Source organism: Epinephelus lanceolatus, chromosome 9 (genome assembly GCF_041903045.1).
Source record: "Epinephelus lanceolatus isolate andai-2023 chromosome 9, ASM4190304v1, whole genome shotgun sequence".
NCBI lineage: Eukaryota > Metazoa > Chordata > Actinopteri > Perciformes > Serranidae > Epinephelus > Epinephelus lanceolatus.
Genome location: NC_135742.1, coordinates 41497145 through 41518352, shown reverse-complemented (window position 1 = coordinate 41518352; position 21208 = coordinate 41497145). Strand labels below are relative to the sequence as shown.

Sequence of the window (21208 nt, the reverse complement as noted above, 5' to 3'; positions counted from 1 at the left end):
CATATTTGTCCCCTAAGCCAAAATAAATAAATAATTTAAAAAAACATAAAATTATTTGACATGCCTCCCTTCTTTTTGAACCACCCCTCCCCCCTTAGAAGCAACAGTCCCCTAGTCATAGGATAAGGGCAAAATAAATAAGTGTTCTAAAACATATTCATAGACTATACAAAAGATAGATATTTTGACAACTTATTATTACAGTTTTGTGGCTGTATCCATTTTTGGATAAATATTTCAAAGAACTGAGGACATCTTATTTTGAAGTTTCCCTTACCGGGATGCCATGTTTCCTCCAGCAGAGGGCGTCGTATTGTAGTTAAGTCAACTCATGGACTCCACCAATGCGGCTTGCTAGTCGGAAGTACAGTTTATTTCCACCGTGTTTGCGTGGCTTCGCACACATATGGACAAACGTCTGGCATACAATGGGTAAGATTGAGATTTATTGAAATCCTTAAAACAGGGAAGTGGTTTTTATAGCCATAGGAGCTAACGGGCTTGTGGTGTTACAGTGGGTCGCCCCACAGTGACGCTGAGAAGCAGAGAGGACATTTAGCCGGCGAATAAAGGTTGTGTCGTCCTTAAATGTTCAGTTTGGTTTTAACTGTAAGAGAGGAGGTTATCTGTGGGAACTGACACCAGAGTATTATGGTGTTAATTCAGAGGTGTGGGCTATTTTGTCCTTCTTACAGGCTGCTGTATGTAATTCACCAAAATAGAGTGTAGAATCATATCAGCACCACTACACGACAGCCACAGAGTTTCATAGACAGTCTCAATTAAGAAATAAAAAGAGCATCATGTTGACCACAGGTAGTGTTTATTGCAATGTCGTTACATTTTATTTCTCTGCTGCTGGCCTGGACTGGGATATTTCTGGACTTATTCTGTCATCAAAATCTTTAGAGCAGTGATTTCTATCACTTCTGTAACCCTAATCTCCAGTTTATTTTATACAGGGCCAACTGTAAAACAGAAGTAGCATTCTTAAGATGACAGTGAGTCAACAGTTACAATCACATGTATTTGTGTCAAATGATCTAAGGCAACATTGTTACTGTATACTGTAATGTCTTTGTGTGCACTAGGCTGGAGTGTATCCAGGATGTTACTAATTTACTTTGTAAATATGTATCTTTTTCCAACATAGATGCTTACATTTAGACCATAACACAGTGCTGTCCTCAAACACACAAGAATTTGAGGAGTTAAGATGTGTTGACAACATTGTTACAATGGTGTATAAGTTGTCAAGTGGTTGCTTATCCATAGCTGAGGCACTGTTACATATTCTATATTTTATATAGGTGGTTGCTATGACTGAAATGAATAAAATTCATCCATTATAGTGTGGATATACTTTAAAGTGGCAATGCCCGATAATATTGGCACATCATCGGAATCGGTCAACATGGTTTTTCTTATTTTGCACAAGGTGTGATTATTACATACCTTGAAAAGCATTCCATTTGTATCTCAATCTGCTGGTGGGCATCATGATCAGATCTTGCATGCATAATATGATGTTAATTCCACTGCAGAAGAAACTTGATTGTTATATATCGGCATATCGGATACCTGCGAAAAATCCAATATCATGCATCCCTACTTTAAAGGTCTATTTTGTAAGATTCAGGGGGATTTAGTAGGGTCTAGCGGTGAGAATTGCAGATTGCAATCAGATGAAACTTCTCCTGGTTAAAAATCCTTAAGTATTCATTGTTCAGGAGGGTTTTACCAGGAGCATATATATGTGTATATATACTATGTCTAATTCTAAGGTAATGGAAACACAACCATACCTTATTTCAGGTGATTATTCACTAAAGAAAACAGAATTATTATATTTAATTCCATTTCTGCCAATATGTCCCTCTAAATACTACACTCTGGACCTTCAAGTGGTGTACTGTGTAATTACTGTATTTAGCCATGACTGATAACCACCTGTTCCACATACCTGCTGGCTCAGTCTGTTCCTCAGTTTCTCTGAAGGACCCACCTGCACAGGCTGGTACATTTAAGGTATTGAGCAGCTACTCTTGAACCTGAGCTGAGACCCAGACTGTGGCTATTCAACTTATTACTATGAGTAGTCATTAAAAAAATATTATATTTACTACCTCCTCTACTCTTACTAATATTGTTTACTTATTATTGCTGTAGAGTTAAGCCACTGCATCCATAAGTTTGAACTAAAATGTTTATAACCTCATAATAGTGAATTTAAGTTAATAGATAAATGTAATGTATGGTTTTATTTTTGTCCAAGTTCAGTTTAATGTCTGTGATAATCCAGTTGGCTGTCTGGAGTGATATAAAAATCAAAATACAGAAAATGGCTGCTAAAAAAAAATCAAAGAAGGTACTGGCTAGCTACAGTGTGTTGATTGTTCACACACTGATGGCAGCAACCACCCCCAAGGCACTGGCCTAGCCATCCAGGACGATTTGGGGCTCAACGTCTTAAGTCATAGCCGGTCTTATATTAAGTGTTAATCTGTCTCCTCTGTGTCCTTCTCAGAGACCAGCAATAATGCCACAGCCCAGAATGATGCTGGTGGTGACGGGAGATGATTTCGGCTACTGTCCCAGGAGAAACCAGGGAATTGTGGACTGCTTCCAGGCTGGAGGCATTTCCAATGTGTCACTGCTGGTTAATGCCTCTGCTGCCAAAGAGGCAGCAGATCTGGCTAAAAGGTAGGTGAGGTGCTGATGAAATGCTGTTATACTGTATGTAAAATCCTAACACACAACAGATCAGCTAAAAACAGCAAGTGATGATGTACCTAGCCATGTGTCCATAGGTTGTTTGGTAATGTATCTTTTGGCTGTAGCTCAGGAGGTCTTGTGGGGACTGCCAATCGGAACACTGGTTTGATCCTTGGCCCCTGCAGTCTACATGTCTCGGTGACCTTGGGAAAGATACTTAACCCCACATTTCTCCCAATGGCTGTGTCAGTGGTGTGTGAGTGCATGTGAATGTTTATCTTCTAAGCAGGTGGCACCTTGAATGGTAGCCTCAGTGACCAGTGCATTTCTGTGAATGAGGGGAATGGTGCATGTACTTTAAAGCGCTTTGAGTGGTTGCTAAGACTGTATAAATACAATCCATTTACCATTTACTCCCTCACATAAGTGGCTAAACATCTGCTGTGTGATGTCACATTGAGACACCTCTAGCTCCGCTGCAAATAAATTTGAAAGCAGTTAATAATTTAGCTGACTAAGACATCACCTGTAAATGTGACATTTGTTAACTGCCTAAGTAAAATAGCAATGGCTTGTTGGTACAGCATTGTGCACCAGGGGTAAACAATTGAATTGCATATCAGTTACAGATAAAGCCTTCCCTTCCAGGGACGGTCTAGAAAAGGGGGTGAAGGGGGTTCTGGACTTGGGAACACACTCAAAAAAGGTGGGCACATTTGGGCAACAAGTAAAGACGATGTTTTGGTGTTTTTCAACTTTAAAGCCATGCCTCTGGGATATAATTAAAATATAAATAAATCTGAAATAAAAATAAATACAGAACTGTAGATTCTGATATGAAAATATTAATAAAAAACTACAATTTGTAACTCCAAATAGCCATAAAAAAAACGGCAAGTGGTTTTTTTTTTTATGCCTCTGTGCCAGCAATAGCCATTGATTAAATTTACTTAAATTGGAATGTACTTAAATTAGAATTTGTTTTATTTGTAAAATAAATTCCCCTTAATTACCACAAATGTCCACTTAGACTCAACAATGTACAGATTAAAGTTCATAGGTCAAAAGTCAAGATTATTGTGCCCTCTTCTGTCTCATTCTTGTGAAATCTCAAGATGGAGGGAATTTCTTTAAATTTGGCACTGGTGTCCACGTGGAGTTAAGAATGAACTGATTAGATTTTGGTGGTCAAAGGTCAAGGTAACTGTGACCTTGCATCCATCTCATTCTTGTGAGTGTGAATTCTAACAATGGCCTTGAGGGATTTTCCTTAAATTTCACACAAATGTCCACTTGGACTCAAGAATAAACTAATTACATTTTGGTGGTCAAAACTCAAAGGTCATGGTCCCCATGACCTCACAAAACAATGTTTTGGCCATAACTCAAGAATGTATACACCAATTATGACAAAATTTTACACGATTGTCTAATGAAATAAAATTAAATGATGATATTATATATCCAACAAGTCAGAGTCAAAGTTTCTGTAAAAACACTTTTCTGGCCATTACAATTGTATCTCAGGAACAGAATGAGACACATTTAGTCAGATACTGAATTGGTGACCTTAATATTGAAAGTGCTGATTGTATAGATCTTCTTTGCTCTCAAGGGGGAAGATTTTTGCCTCATTTATTTTTGTTTGTTTGTTTGTTAGTTTGTCTATTTCTTTTATGCCTCCACGTTAGGGACAACCACGGCAGGAGGCATTTTCTGGTTGTTCGTCTGTCTGTCTGTCCGTCTCATTCTTGTGAATGTGATATCTCAAAAAGACCTTGAGGGAATTTCTTCAAATTTGGCACAAACATCCACTTGGACTCAAGAATGAACTGATTTAAATTTGGTGGTCAAAGGTCAAGGTCACTGCAACCTCACAAACCATGTTTTTGGCCATAACTCAAGAATTCATATGCTCCTTATGACAAATTGTCACACAAATTCAACCATTGTTTATTCAAGGAAAATTGGCCAAGCATGAAGAATTCAGCATTGCACTGAATTCATGTTATGCTAGTCACAAATGTCTAAAAGGATTCCCAGAATTGTAAACTGTTTACGTGCTACACCTCCTATTGATGTAGACACGTGTGTAAAGTCAGCAATCAGTTCTTTGGTTTTGCTGACGTTGAGCAGCAGGTTGTGCTTTGTGCACCACTATCTATGAGATTTTTTTTTTTTTTTTTAAATATCATGTGTTATTTGAGGTTGCAGTAAGAAAAAGCCACAGAATTAAAACAAAGCACAAAGGGTCAAAGCGCTGATCTGAAGAATGAGGGAAATACAGACCAGCATCAGCAGGTTGGTTTGATTCACAATGTAGAAAGCCTAACTAATTAAGTCCCGGTTAGTCTCCTATTTGTTTCTATGTTCACACACACATGGCACAAAGTCCAGGTACAAAAACTTGCAGCTACATGTTGGGTGTTCCATAAAACACACACGGCACACACAGTGATAAGGACCATGTGCCAGATACAGTGCAGACACTGAACACACACGTTTCAGAATTGCCATCAGCAAACATGTATGTGTCAATAGCAACACATTTAAGTGGCAAACAAACTATAGATTTCCCGATTACACAGAGAACATTAAGTGGTTGATGAGGGTCTTGTAAATTCTACTGCTGGTCCCAGTGTACATGTGATGAAGAACATATACTTGATGAAAATTTACAACATTTAGGAATAATGCTAAAAGAAAAATGTTAGCTTTCTTTAAGTAATCGGCAGCATACAAGTAAAAAAGGCGAATGTATGTTTGTTTTTTCAGTAAACCCATAGGACTTTTTCACTTGTTGGACAACATTACAGCCAACATCACAGGATGTAACAGAAGTTTCTCTTTGCTTGTCAGGCACAACATCCCAATCGGCCTCCATGCCAACTTGTCAGAGGGCACTCCCGTGTGCCAGAGCCTCCAGCAAGATTCCACACTGATAAACCAGCGTGGCTTCTTCCATGGGAAGATGGGCTTCCGTCAGGCACTGGAGAGAGGCCAGCTCAGCATGAAACAGGTACACTGCTCCAAACTGCTCTGCAGTTTGTTCACCAAACTTACTGAGCCTGTAGAAGTGTCCACTAAAACGAAAAACCCCATTGTCTTGTTTGCATTATTTACCATAACACTACACACACTGGAGGGTGGTTACTGAAATGGAGCCACACATTCGCAGTTCCTGTTCAGCTTGTTCACAAATCATGGGTGTGTTGGTTTACAACCTCCCAACACAAATAAACCGGATCCACAGTTACCTCCATGGCTGTTAAAATGAAGTCAACACATGCCAAAAACTGCAGTTCTTTGAATGGCCACTGGAGGCTGGCTCCAAAGGCCAGTCAATCCCCATAAACCTCCATGTTAAAATATACAACTTTACAGCAGAAATAACAGCCTAGTAAAAAATAACGGTTTGGGTCTCTGTAGCTAATTTCTCCGCTCATGATAACTGTACAGAGGTGAATTTTTATACAATTCACCCTTGTACATTTTATGGTAGTATTTTAATCTATAGCTTCATTAGTCAGAGAGTCCATCCATCCATCCATTTTCAACTGCCTATCCGATTCAGGGTCGAGGGGACAGCAGGCTGAGCAAGGTATTTCAGACGTCCCTCTCCCCAGCAGCGCTTTCCAGCTCCTCCTGGGGAATCCTGAGGCGTTCCCAGGCCAGATGAGTTATGTAATCCCTCCAGCGTGTTCTGGGTCTACCCTCGAGCCTCCTACTGGTGGGACATGCCCAGAACACCTCTAGCTTGAGGTGCCCAGGAGGATCCTGATCAGATACCAGAACCACCTCAACTGACCCCTTTTGAAAAGAAGGCGCAGTGGCTCTACTCTGAGCTCCCCCCAGATATTCGAGCTCCTTACCCGGTCTCTAAGGCTGAGCTCAGCCACCCCTCTGAGGAAACTCAGTTCAGCTTCTTGTATCTGCGACCTCATTCTTTTGGTCATTACCCATAGCTCATGACCATAGGTTAGGGTTAGGACATAGGTGGACCAGTAAATCATAAGCTTTGCCTTCCGGCACAGCTTTCTTTTCACCACGTGCCAAACCGCCTATCCATCTCACGCTCCATTCTACCCTGAGACACTTAACTCCCTTGCTTGGGGCAGTAACTCTCTCCCAGAGAGTCATTGATAGTAAAAGTCACTTGTTTTGCTTTCCATAAATCTACACGCATGCACACACGCACACACACAAACATTATCTTGAAACTGACCTGACCATCACTCATCCAATCACATAGCAGAATTGTCACATGATTACTGCTGTCTTGTACGTATATTTTACTGAAGTTGAAGAACGGTATGGAATAATATGTGACCACCAAAAGAAGAAGAGGAAGTCATTTTTGTCAATTACAGTAACCTCCAAGTGCGTTTTTTCCTCTCCAGGTGGAGCTAGAGTTGAGGGCCCAAGTCAGGCTGTTCAGGGAACTGACAGGTCACCTGCCCCATCACATGGACGGACACCAACATGTTCATGTACTGCCAGGTATTACAAACGCAAACTGTAACTGCTATTTCACGCTTATCCGATGATGCTGTTACATGGCTCTACAAGCTCCACATTGAAACAATATCACACTCGAGTGTGGGCTTTAACATAATTTGTGGTAGAATAGTGATGCATCACTGACCGCATCACTGTCGTGCCACAAATGACATTAAAGCACAACCTCAAGTGTAATATTACCATTATATAACTATTACCAACTAAATAAAATATATAATCAAAATGTATTGATGTTAAGGGGCAGTTAGCTCTCAAAATTAAAAAACAATTGACCACTATTGTCCCTGTTTTCATGGAAATACATAGGGTCCGACTAATTACTGGAAAAGAAACATGTCAGTGGACACCTATATGTAATGAAACCTAGTTTACTCCTCCGGCAAGTAGGTCAAACTATTGTAGCGACCTAGCAACAGACCCGTTTTTTAGTCCCTGTTGAGCCCGCCGACCAACATGAGCTTAATACTTTATAGGCCTACAGATCGTTGGGTTTCCCAAACTAAATAAATACCGCAGATATAAACACAAAACTGCTTAGCCAGCTAAGTCCTGTTATGACTTAGATAAGTACTGAAAAAAATAATTTTCTCATGTACAGATTTAGCTCCTACATCACAAACTTCACATGTATTTTTAAGCTAGTAGTGCCTTGTCTCCGTCTTGCTGCACTCCAGGGATGCACCTACCTGCTTACTTTTACATATTAGGCTATATAATATTTTCAGGATTGTTAAGAGTTGTTCTTTCCACCTTATCCCTGAGGGCTTTACTGTAGCTATGATTATGTGCACAACTTCCAGTGAGATAGCGGAAGTAACAGTAAGCTAGTTAGTCCCATAGACTGTGGTTAGTCTCAGTGGCTACTCTTGGTGGCTAACCGCCAACGCTGGTTCTATACGAAAGTAATTTGCCTTCAGTTTAGCAAATACTGATTTATTTATTTATTATTTTAATTTTACAAATATTTAACTAATGTTAACTTCGCATTTTCTAAAGTGTCTTTGCGGAGCTCTGGTACCTGTTGCACGGTCCGTGTCTGTAACAACTAACAACCACTCTAAGATAGATTTTTGGTCTTCAGCAACTGTGTTTTGAACATGTAACCAGAACAAAAAGGGATTGTTCCTGTTGCCAAAGGTACCATTGATATAAGAAATAAAACCACAAGAGTTTCACAAGACATAGCGAAAAAGTATTAAATCAGAATTTGCAGAAGAGAATGACACCTAGGCCGACAGGTCCGTCACTCAACGTCAGTACATGATATCCCTATGTTTCCTCGTCTGAATTCATGCTTAACCTACATAGGAAAATTACTCGTTATAAAATAAGCTCAGCAACATACCTCCAAATATGTATTTAGTCATTAGGGCTGAGAATGAGTTGATTGACTGATTTACTGTACTTCCTTTATATCATATTAAAAAAATGAATGCCAAAAGTTATTTCTTTTACTACTACTTAATATTAGTATTACTGAAGTCTGCTTCTAAATTCAGCATCATGTTTTGCTCAGAACACAGTTTTTAATAAATCTGAACTAAAAAAAAAAAAAACATGTAAACTACGTCTTTAACGCAGAGGAGCGGAGGATTAGCAGGGAAATATCACATTTATTCACTTTACATGGAGCTACAGTTAATACTGAATTATGTTAAATGTTTGCCAGTTGTGTTAGTATCTCTTAATAAGTCATCAGAAATCAGAAATCATCTTTAGAAGGAGCAGATGTTTACCTTAAGCTAGCTCGGGCCATGTTTAACTTAACAATATTTTAGCGGAGCAAGGCAAGCTAATTGCTAGCATGCGCGGTTGAAAAAGGAAAAAACAACGACAACAGTGCTTTAAGACGGCTGTCAGAGATGGCATAGGTATGATCACATAATCCCGTCTGAGCTATAACAGGTGGTGTGTTCCGCGTTTTATTTCCCAGTTGCTCTTGGAAAGAAGAATAGAGTACTGTAAACACTGTTACCATTGGAAATTGCCGGTTTCGGTTCAAAGCCAGATGTCACACACAAAATTTGTGCAAGGGATCATGGGGGCTAGGAATAAGGTGGATAGATTTTAGCCTATATCATGAATACTTTTAGAGCATGTGTGTGTTCAGTAGTAGTAGTCATCAAGTTGATAAAATAATGTCTGGGCCGAGGGTATTGATGTTGTTGCACTGTGTGTTGCAGAGGTGCGGGAGGTTTTTGCACAGGTCCTTTCGGATCTCAAGATTCCATACACTCGTGTTCCAGTGGAGCCAGGTTTACACAGCTGCCCAACACTGCCAGCACACCTCCAAAGGTTCTACACACAGGTGGAGAAGGATGCTCTGGACTCCATCCCTGTCTTCACTCGCTATGGAATCAGGTCTGGTGGTGGGATGTGGACTGTAAAAACTGTAAAAGGAATCTATTCAGTGTTTTCACTTGTCTGAAAAAAGGTTTAGAGGAGGTTCTTCATGTCCTGGGCCTGGTTGTTAAAAAATTGTAATCTGTATCAGAATGATCCAGATTTGGAAATCTCATGTTTTGCTGTCCAGGATCAGATAATCCATATTACTTTTGTGCTGGTTTTTCAAATTAACATTGGATTGGATCACCTTGATCCAGATACAAACGTTTCAAGATAACCAACTCCGGATAACCAGTGATAAATAGGACTACACATCACAATGTAGGCAGTCTGTCAACAAACACACTTCTATTATTAAATAGATAGGCTAAAGCAGTGGTTCCCAACTGGTCCAGCCACAGGGTCCAGATTTCTCCTCAGTCATTAGTTCAAGGTCCACACAGTTTAATATATTCAGCATCATACTTGTTGCTAGTTTGCTGTCTCTTTTAAGTAGCTGTCTTTTATTCACTCACTCTACAGAGGGAAACAACACTTCAAAATAATAGGTCTATGTCGGAAAACTTAAAAATAAAGTGTATTTTTTTATAAACTTGACACATTAACGCGTCAGTTGTGGTTTATTCTAGTCGTGGACCCGCGACCCACCAGTTGGAAACCACTGGGCTAAGGTCTGTTTTATCTACTTTATCACAGTAATTGTTCAAAAAATCACAAATCATATGCAGTATATAAATAAATGTATATTTTTTTCCACCCTGAATCTAGCCCTCTGCTGAGATCAGAATGATCCCTATTTTTTGGATCAAAGGTATCCCAGTCCACCAAAACAGCTCATACTGAGCGTTTGATCCATATCAAAACCAAGACTGGATGTAAAGGTGATCTAATCCAATTTCAGAATCCTTTTTTTTTTCCTTTTGAACAACCCATTTTCAAGTTTTGATCCAGTTCAAAATCTGATCAGATTACTGTTGAACAACCGGGCCCTTGCGCCAGATGGATACACAGTGTGTATGCACAAAAGCCATCCATACAGCACTTACACCACATTGATTTTGGATTAGGTGTGGTGAAGATGTGTGACCTCACATACTTTATTTAACTAAAATTTTGAATGCAGGACTTTTACTTGTAACATTGTATTTCCACACTGTGGTATTGCTACTTTTAAGTTACAGTAGCAAAAGATCTGAGTATTTCCTCCAAACTGCAGTGGGACGATCAACAGTGCCTGCTCCTCAGGCCTCCACCCACTCTGCTCTTTCTGAAGTATGCTAAAGGTTTACCCTGAGGGCCTCTGACGTTTGTCTTTGTTGTAAATGTCAGAGACTTTACCTCATCCTGTATTTCCAGCAGTAGAGTGTAGTACATTGTCTGTACTTGAGGTATCCTGGAGTCCATGTAGAGGCTCCTCTACTAATTGCTTTTTAGATAAAGACCCAAAAATATGATCATCTTAAACAAATATGATGAATTGTTCTAGATTAGTCCACCAAACAGTGTATAAAGCTTAGGGTTGCAACGTTATACTGGTTTCAAGGTGGAGGTTGGCAGTTATTATACCACGTACAATTGTTTGTTCAGCTTTATTTATATAGCACATTTCATACACCAGGGCAATTCAAAGTGCCTTACAGAGCAATAAGATACTAAACATAATAAACGATACGGATTTACAAGAGGAAAGAGAAAAAAAAAGATATAAAGGGTAAAATTAAGTAGTAAATAGTTGTTTTTTTTAAAATCACCATTAAAAATGTGCAGACACGAGGTGCAAAGATAAAAAGATTATTTAAAATGATTTAAAATTGAGTTTAAAAATAGGTTTGCAGTTGTTACAGGGTCCATTTCTCTTCCTAGCATGCTTTCGACTATATTCCTTAAGTAGTAGTAGTAGTACACATCTACCTAGTCTAAGGTGCATTATGGAGCATTGGTTTAAGTATCTGACACTCTCACTGTGCACGCTCCCACGGTGTTCACGCACCTCTCGAAGTGTCTCGGCACACAAACATTGTTCTGGTTGGTGGCTAATATTACTGGTTGTGCCACTTCTTTTAGTCTACACAGTGGCAATGTGGCAATCAACACATACTTGGGAGCAGGGCTGACAAATACTGCAGTTGTGACATGAGTCACCATTTGGTAATTTTTGCATTTCATTTTCACTGAAAAAAATAAACAAAATAATGATGTGATTTTTGCTGGGGTCTGTACAAGCATGTCCCCTTACATCTGGAATATGATTTGTAGGCTGGGGCCTCGCTGTAGCACCACAGTGCTTTATTTAAAATGCTACATTGTGACACACTTTAGCTTCATCAAAAACTTGAAGCTCCTGCTTTGGATGTTTCACTTGGCCATATTGAGACTTCAATAATATTTCAATTAATTGTGCAGCCTTATTTGGGAGGCAGTTCAGGAGAAAGTCACAAACATTTTTCATTTTAAAAAAAAACGTTAGAACTGCCTAATATTATACAAGGTACCATCCCATTAGATACAGAGCGAGAAAGAGATATATATCTGTATACATGTGTGATCACTGGCCACATAACCAGTGTGAGAATGGTCATATTGTAATTCATGTGTGTTTTTCCCACACATCCATGGTTTTGTCCTGTCATACTACACTGCGCAGACACACGCATCACTCACAGCACAGTGTCATATTGGTCCATTGAAACTACAGAAGACAGCTTATAGAGCCTGATTGCCAGACGCCCTCTGACCGGTACAGCTTGCCTACACTCTGTGACAGTGTTTTCATGAGGCACCGATAGAGAAATCGTTATATAGCCCTGCAAATTTTGATTTATTTTATGTGATTAATTTTTTCCCCAAAGGCCTGTCGCTCAGATGTGACATTTGTTTTTATTTTTGTTCCAACTCATGTGTGTGATGTTATTGGTTTAATGTGAGGCATTTCAGGGCAGAGATCTGTTCACACTGACATCAGATATGAATCACTTCAAACATGAACAGTCTGGGCAGAAAGATCGATCTTGGGAAATAATGGAATTGGGCAATAAGCCCTATGATGTGACAACCAACAGTAAACTGCCATAGAGCACACAGAAACTGCCAGGAGATAACAGCAGGGGTCACCACAGCTCCCATTATGATGAACTATGGCAGCGCAAAATCAGACTCGTGCACATGCACACAGTTCACCAAGGACTGAGAATTAGAAGAATGTGTTCACAAGGCTTCATTAATATGATGAAAATAATAGGTATACATAGCTCTGCCTTTGTGTGTTCACAGTGGTGAACCAGTTTAAAACATCCATATTTTCTGTAGTGTGAACACACGTCATGCTCAAGACCTGCAGAGAATTGGTGTGTAGTATGGATTTGAGACACAGCTACAGGCATTGTTTCATTGTGCACATACGTGGCACACAGATGGATAAACATCTAAATCCCATTAGATGAAATCAGATTAGGTTACTTTATTAATCCTCAGAGGGGAAACTAGTGCAGTCGCCCTGCACAATGACAAATAACAGGACAGTATATACAAGACATAATGCTGATACAGCAAAACTAACATGTTCCTAGAGGACCTTAGTGTCACTCAGTGGTGTAAGGTAGTTACAGAGGGCCCCAGTGCATGCTATCGTGCATATATCATCTCACCATATGATCAGACACTTGGCACTGACTAACATCAACGTATATAATACCCATCAATCAGCATTGCCTATCTATATATACAGTAAAATAATATTCTATTATAGAATAGTTGATTTATAGTTATAGTGTTATGCCCCACCCTTAGGCGGCCCTATGAGGAGGACAAATCTCCAACACTGACCCATAATAATCACATGAACACCTTTAAAACACTCAAATCCATGGGATTTATTAGAATTAAAACAGGCAAACAAGACAACCAAAATCCCTCAATGAGAGGCAGCAGGACCAGCAGTCCACACACCAGGGCTGCATCCCAAGTCTCTTAAAATTACTGCTAACCACCTTATCTAGCCACCTTATCTAACTGTTTAGTCCCTCCCACTTAGGAAAACATTTAAGGAGTCAGGAGTTAGGAGTGAGGAGCGAGGATTGTTGATTAAGAGACATGAGACGGCCTTACTCTGAAACGTCACATAAAGCGACGTCCTATTCTGGTGACGGTGCGACAGCTGGATCTGCTGCATAATGGAGCCAGCGTTTGGCGTACATCCCAAGTCCCATTATATTCGCTGATCAAAGCCGTAACCCCCACCCCCCGTCATCATGACTTTGGTCACACACTTTTGCATGTATTAACCATTGTTATTGAATCATTTGCCGAAGTTTGTGGCAATTAAAGAACGGTCTGTAGCCCTGCCAATGTCACTGTGATGAGCATCATTATCATTATTATTATCATCATTATTATCACTATTATTAAATCCACTCGCCATCATTCAACAAGTCAGCTGCTGAGTGAATAAGACATATCAGACCTGTCAGTCTGCCTCAATCAATTCAATTTTATTTATAAAGCCCAATATCACAAATCACAATTTGCCTCACAGGGCTTTACAGCATACGACATCCCTCTGTCCTTTGGACCCTCACAGCGGATAAGGAAAAACTCCCCAAAAAAAACCCTTTAACGGGAAAAAAATGGTAGAAACCTCAGGAAGAGCAACTGAGGAGGGATCCCTCTTCCAGGACGGACAGACGTACAATCGATGTCGTACAGAACAGATCAGCATAATAAATTAACAGTAATCCGTATGACACAATGAGACATAAAGAGAGACATAGAGGGAGATGCAGGACAGACGGTAATGACAGTAGCTTACAACAGCATTAATGAACGTAATAATATTAATTAATATTAATGTTAATAATTAATATTACCTACAGGCTATTAAACATTATTCCACTCACATGACATGCAGGACAATTAATGATGGGCAAATGTGTTTGTGTGTTTGTGTGTGGTGTTATATCAACACATGTGGTTCTGGACATGAGCAGCTGCACATTTAACAGCCATACATCATGTGAATGAAATAAACTTAATTACAACATGACAGTATTGCATGAAATATCATTAACGTTACTCTTCGTAGTCACGTAGGCATGTGAATTACAGCGTTTCATTGCAAAGAATGCATGTAAGGCGTACACTAGCGCTGTTTCTCCGCCATCTCATTCAAATGAGCCAGATGTAGGGGGCGGGTATTTATACGTCAGGGCCTCAAGCTGAAAAAGACTTCCTGTTAGGAACCTCTCGTGTTACCTTACTCATTGCACCTAACAGATCCCTCCTAACACCTAACGCTAACTCCTTACTGGCAGGAATAAGAGACATGAGACGGCCTTAAAGATGGCGGACCCCGAACGACTTCTGGTTCAAGTCAGGAGTTAGAGTTAGCAGTATACAATTAAGAGACTTGGGATGCAGCCCAGAAGCCTCTCTCCTCTGCTGCTGGCACAGGAGCTCTTCAGCACCTCCTCCATGCCAGGTGCGCTGCACCTCGTTAAGTAATGCAGCACACCTGGGCAGATCTACAAGGGAGGGAAAAAAGGACAGCAGCACAGAACACATACAGCCGTAACAGTAGCTTAAGCATATAATTTTGTTATAGATGCTATTTACTATTTTACAGAAAAAGATAAAATAACATGACAGAGATAGATTTGCCTTTTTCAAGGGCATATATAACAAATGGCACTATTTTAATTTAATGACAGTTTTTCTTAGAACACAGGCATATTTCCAAGGTGGCAATCACTCATAAGGCCCCGTTCCCCACACAACACATTGTTGGAGGGCCCACTCTCTCTATGGGCTCCCCCACCTCACAGGCCCCAATGCAACCGCACTGCCTGCACTGTCTTTATTGCGCCCCTGGTGTAACTCAGGCGCTGCCTTGCCACTTAAAAACAATATGACTTTAAGTAATCAATAAAGAGACAATTACAAGTAATGTACTTAAAACCAATGCAAATAAAACATGCAATATAAACAGAATGAAACCTTTAAACTTTTGTCAGGAATACAACCAGTATCACATATAATATGCAAATATCACGTCACGTATGAGTCACAGCTGTGGGTCATAGTATATAAAGATGGATGACGCGTCTCCACTTCTTCCCACTGTACAAAAATAAAGGCAAAATATCCTGGATATGGCCATGCCATCTTGCGCTGGTGGTGTCATTCAGAGCCAGAGTCTGCACAGTAGAAATCTTTGCCATATTTAGTTCCAGCCCATACACCATCCCACCAATCGCGAGCAGCATCACTGATTGTGAACACACCGATTGGCACACACAGTTGTCAATTATGATAACAACCCCCCACCCCTTTTTATAGCATCAAATAACTAAGTAAAACCAAACGTATAGGGAAAAACCTGAACACACATCACTGTGGTAAGAATGATGTCTATTGATAGAAACCATCTTTGGGAAAATTTTATTTAATGTGTACTTTGAGTTTTTAGTTTGGCCCATGTCCCATCTATTAACATTGAGGGGTCGGGGTTTAGAACCTATACTGCAGCCGGCCACTAGGGGGCAGTTGAGGTGTTTTGGCTTCACTTTTTGGGAGCTGTCATGTCGTCCATCATTTTTATACAGTCTATGAATGGAACCCTTAGTCTTATAAAGTATTGTTGAAGAACCCCGATCACACAGAAAGTGCTTTGCAGGTTTCAAAACGCAAGGCACCCCGCATTTGTGTGTGTACATGAGACCCTAAAAAAGAGGGTGGATCACGGGGAGTAGCACCTGTTAGTCCAGGAGCTTAACCTCAATGATGGCTATTTCATGTACTGTACTTATGTGCTTTCATGCCTGTTGTTTTCTGTTGAGATGGTGGTCACTGCAGGTTGTAAAGTCGTATAGCTCTGGGTATCAGCAACTGCTACCACTAGTTTCTCCTCCATTGTTTACCAACTGTAATCTTTTTGATGTGACGACCACAGAAGGCCCGCCTCTCAAATCATCTGATTGGACAGTGGGGAAAAAGCAGAGATGATGTGGGGCACTTTTTCACGCTGAGTTGTAGTTTTTTCAACTTGAGGAGCACAGAGTGCTCTGTCAAAAACGTGAGGCACATAGCCACACAAAAACTTAGCAAAAAACTTCAGTCTCATTAAAAACAATTACAAAAAGCCTCCTTCAGCTGCTAAAAGGCTTTCTGTGTGATCGGGGCCTTATTTTCAAAGAGCGTGTCAGAGTGTTTGTTAGTGTGCGTGTGTGTAGTGAGTGGATGGATTGATTCTCTGCAGGGTTCCCCCTGGTCTCTGGCTGACAAACACTAATCAGGATCTAAACCTATTGCATGTCCACAGATGGCCAGACGTGTACCTGGGACTGACCACCATGGGCCAGAACATGTCCGTCCCTAACCTGCAGAGGGCCCTCAGCCACGCCTTGGCTGCAGGTTCTCCAAGCACTACCTCCAGCAGCGCATCAGGCTCCAGTCAGCCCATGGTCACAGCAGAGCTTATGGTCCACCCGGGTTACCCCAGTAACCCCCACGAAGGAGGCTGTGGAGAGGGCCCGGATGACTTCTCCCAGTCGGCTGACAGACAGCATGAGCTGAACGTGCTCACTGACCCGTCCCTACTGGCCATCTACAGCCAAGAGGGAGTGCAGCTCTGTGCCTTCAAAGACATCTGAGTACTGCTGTGTAAACATGACAAACGTACAGTCAGGTCCATAATTATTTGGACAATGATACAGTTTTGGAAGTGTTTGGGGCACCATTATCTGCTCAGATTCAACTAAATGCTTCAAAACTCATTGGATGATGCTTCACAGTGCAGATGGACATTGACCTGAAGCATATTGCAAAAGCAACCAAAGACATTTTTAAGGCAAAGAAGTGGAATGCTCTGCAATGGCCAAGTCATATCATCTGACCTGAATCCAACTGAGCATGCGTTTCTCTTGCTGAAGCCAAAACTGAGGGCAAAACACCCAAAACACAAGCAGGAAGTGCAGACGGCTGCAGTAAAGGGCTGGCAGAGCATCACCAGGGAAGAAACCCAGCATCTGATGATGCCTATGTGTCCAACACTTCAGGCAGTCATTGACTATAAAGGATTTGCAACCAAGTATTAAAACTGACTGTTTAATTGATGATTATGTTAGTTTGTCCAAATACTTATGAGCCCTTAAAGTCGGGGGACTGTGTGAAGAAATGGTTGTCATTCCTACAAGGTTCATACTACATTTTTGAAAAAAAGCCTTAAATGAAAGCTGAGAGTCTGCACTTTAAGCAGGTATTCATTGTTTCATTTAAAACCCATTGTGGTGGTGTACAGAGCCAAAATGACGACAACTGTATCATTGTCCAAATAATTATGGACCTGACTGTATGTATACTGTAGAGAGCTAAAGGACTCTAAATCTGCCCTGATGTGGGTCACTCCATATGTCTAGAAAGGGACATTTGTTTTTTTTAATGCTAACTAATAAATCATTAACTTTCTTGATTATAATATATAATAATAATAATAATAATAATCATGAAGGATGAATAAATGAATAAAGGATCAATGAGAGATTGTAGTGACTTACAGAGGCCAGTCAGGAGGTGGCGTCGGACTTGAGCTCTCTATAGATCCTTGCAGTTGAACACAAAATCCACTCTCAGCACAGAAGCACAGCAGAAAACTACAATAACCTAAAGACTGGAATGTTCTGGAAGTTTCCCTTTAAGTAATGTGGAGAAGTGAAGTGAAGAGACTTTATGTAAGCCATACTCGGTGCTGCTTTACAGTACTGTGATATAGATCAATGTATTGCACTACCTACATGCCCTTCATTGCACATACTCATTTCAGCTTGGGTTTTTATAATGTACTTCTGTCCATCAGTGTAAGGATGAAAAGCAGTGATCTGGGGCAGTCAGACAGGTTAGAAGCAAGACAGCCACAAGATGGCAAGTCAAACAGTGAAATGATCAGCCAGTGTGTTTGTTGTAAAGATCCAGCTGTCACCTACTGTATTTACTGTAGATGTGTTCACACACTTTTCCTGTGAAATGAAGTATTATTAGCACCAATTTAAACATGCTAAAATAGTCTGTTTCCAACCTGTCTGATGGTCATGACTTCTCTGTAGTGATGTCACCCTGTTCCCAGATGTCAGCTTTAACTTGGCAAATAAAATGTTACTATCACAGATGAATGGTAAAATACAGAAAGAAGACCCAAGCTGTTTTAAACTCTAGTTTACCTCACAGTGGAGTTATGATCTGATCTTGAGGTTCAGACTCCAGTTTTAAGACCTTCATTTTTTCAGTTTTGTGCTTATGTGTTGCATATTCCTTCCTCCCATTTAATCAAACTCCCACACAGGGATCAGGGGTCAGGTAGAATTCTATTCATATAGAAACTCTGCACAGTGTAAAGTAATAGAGGGGTGAGGTAATGAAGCCATGTAGTCCTTGTGGTTTTTATGAATGACGGTGGAGGATGATTTTCAATGATCTCAGGTCTGTGTAGCACAAGTAGCACTGATCATCTAATCACCTGCCAAATGTGTGTCTCTAGGTGAATGTTATTTTAACATCCACATGTTAAATCACTTGTAACAGTGCGGTATGTTTGTAATATGTCCAGCTGTTATCTGGGTATTTGAGATGTTATATTTTGATAAAGTTTCTGTTGAAACTTTTTTATACATTGCTATATTGAAATTATTCCAGAGATCACAGCTGAACTGCTGAGCTAATAAATGATGTCAAATTGCTGTCAAATGTTTTTTTCAAAAGTTCTTCCTAAAATTTCCATTTTCACTGAGACCAATCACCAGTGCTAAATCCAGTGACATTTTATCCAGTTAGTATTTTCATCTGACTCAAAGGGCTGGAAAACTGGAGTGCCCCTCCCCACCTCAGACCCATGTATGACTCTTGGAGGGGGGCACAAGATGTTCATGGGGAGATAGCAGGTCAACAGTAGATGCCACATAGGCTATCAGTGGTATACGTCATCTGAAAGCTGGGGAGTAAGTATAGACAGTACAGGCAGTGTAGATGCACAGGGGCCTGTAAACACAGTGGGCCTTGCAAGTGATTCAGATTGCCACCTTGAATATATTTCTGTGTTCAAAGAGGAGTGATAAGACACTGATATTAATTTAAAATCTGCTATTTGCTACATATATATCCTCAAAGAGGCAAACCCGTCTACATCATGGTTTACTTTTTTATTTTTTTGAAGATGACATGCTTTTTCTACATAAGCTATAAAATCTATAAATATACTATAAAAACTATTCAACTAAATTATTTATTTATTATTTTCTTTGATATTTTGTCAGACATGCAATAATGATTGCTGGGTAGAATGTATGTTGATGTTGTCCAATATCAAGTCTCTTCTTGTATCAAGACAATACATACACAACAGCGTGCACTTGGGCCCATCATAATAGTGTGCACTGGGGCCTGTTGTAACTTCCTAACGCCACTGGATGGAAGTATATGACACCAGTTACCTTTTTTTTTTACATAAGTTGTTGCAGCAATTTTGGGGTTGATTTTTGATTTTTGACCACTTGATAAATCTTGAAAATGGTCACAAATCCCTCCAAAATGCCACATTAAGACACAAGACCTTGAGGAGCACCATAACAAAAAATCCATGCTGTGATATGGTATCAAAAACCTTTGAAATTTGGAGATTTCTATGAAACTTGCATTTTCTGAGGACTGAATAGTAAGCACTTATGTTCTAGAAGCTTCTGAGAGACCCCCTTATTGTCTATATACCTATGAAAGCCATACATCCTACCTCTGATTACTCCAGGTCTGTAGTTTGTGGCTATATAGATTGATGAGGCTTCGATTATCCAGAGGTCACTTTATGTCATTTTATGCAGTGAGTTCAAGTTTTTAAAAAGTGGTCTCACTGCAGTGAAATGGCTACTATGGGGACAAACATTATCCTACATGAATAAAATTGGGCTCATTGAATCCGCTCAGTCTCAGCTCTCTAGTCAGACTCTATTCATGTAATCCTACATCGGCATCTCAGCATGCAGAAAAATTTAAATACAGCAGGCGAAAATGACACATTTACTGCATGCAAAAAATGCATGGTTATTGTGCAAAGCTGTATGGGACTATTTTAAAGTGGGCATATCTGTAAAGGGACTCATGGGTACCCTCATTTTCATTCAGATATCTTGAGATGATAAGTCAAAGGACCCCTGTGATAAATGGCCATTTTTTTCTTTGCCTTTGCTGACATTCTTACAGACACTGGTACCAACAGATTCCTTTTTGCCTTCTAGCTCCATATGACACGTGTATCCTCACTCTAGATTTAAAACTCAGCCTGCTACAGCCCCTGAAAGACAGTTACGCCGGTAGAGGACGCCGGCGTCCCCAGAGTTGCACAAAGTCAACACACAGCAGCCCTTTGGTACAGAATGTACAGTCCAGCGACATAGAAATGACAAAACATGATGTCAGTCTGCATTTATGAAGGTGTAGTGCAACACGTGATACTGTTAACATTCAAATGTATTTCATTTCTAATTATTGTCTCTGGTGTTATGGACCATAGCTCTCTGCTGGTCGTGGCACCTGGTACCTGTTCTGTCATCCATGTTCCTGCTCAGGTGTTTTGTGCTGCAATATGAACTCT

The 21208-nt window shown here is 40.2% G+C and overlaps 1 protein-coding gene across 1 annotated transcript; it reads left to right on the top strand.

The window, feature by feature from the left end:
• The first annotated feature begins 282 nt into the window (after positions 1-282).
• On the top strand, positions 283-19304 carry ydjc (YdjC chitooligosaccharide deacetylase homolog). The gene is made up of 6 exons (XM_033619155.2): positions 283-432; positions 2528-2703; positions 5575-5734; positions 7116-7215; positions 9420-9597; positions 16895-19304. Exons 2-6 carry the CDS (start codon positions 2540-2542, stop codon positions 17223-17225), a joined length of 933 nt encoding a protein of 310 aa, XP_033475046.1. The 5' UTR covers positions 283-432; positions 2528-2539; the 3' UTR covers positions 17226-19304.
• Positions 19305-21208: the final 1904 nt, after the last annotated feature.

Bases quoted from the DNA above. Each gene is read 5' to 3' on its own strand.
- ydjc (XM_033619155.2), top strand. From the start codon at position 2,540: ATGCCACAGCCCAGAATGATGCTGGTGGTGACGGGAGATGATTTCGGC. The intron at 7,216-9,419 runs GTATTACAAACG...TGTGTGTTGCAG, and splicing joins ACATGTTCATGTACTGCCAG to AGGTGCGGGAGGTTTTTGCA. The intron at 9,598-16,894 runs GTCTGGTGGTGG...GCATGTCCACAG, and splicing joins TTCACTCGCTATGGAATCAG to ATGGCCAGACGTGTACCTGG.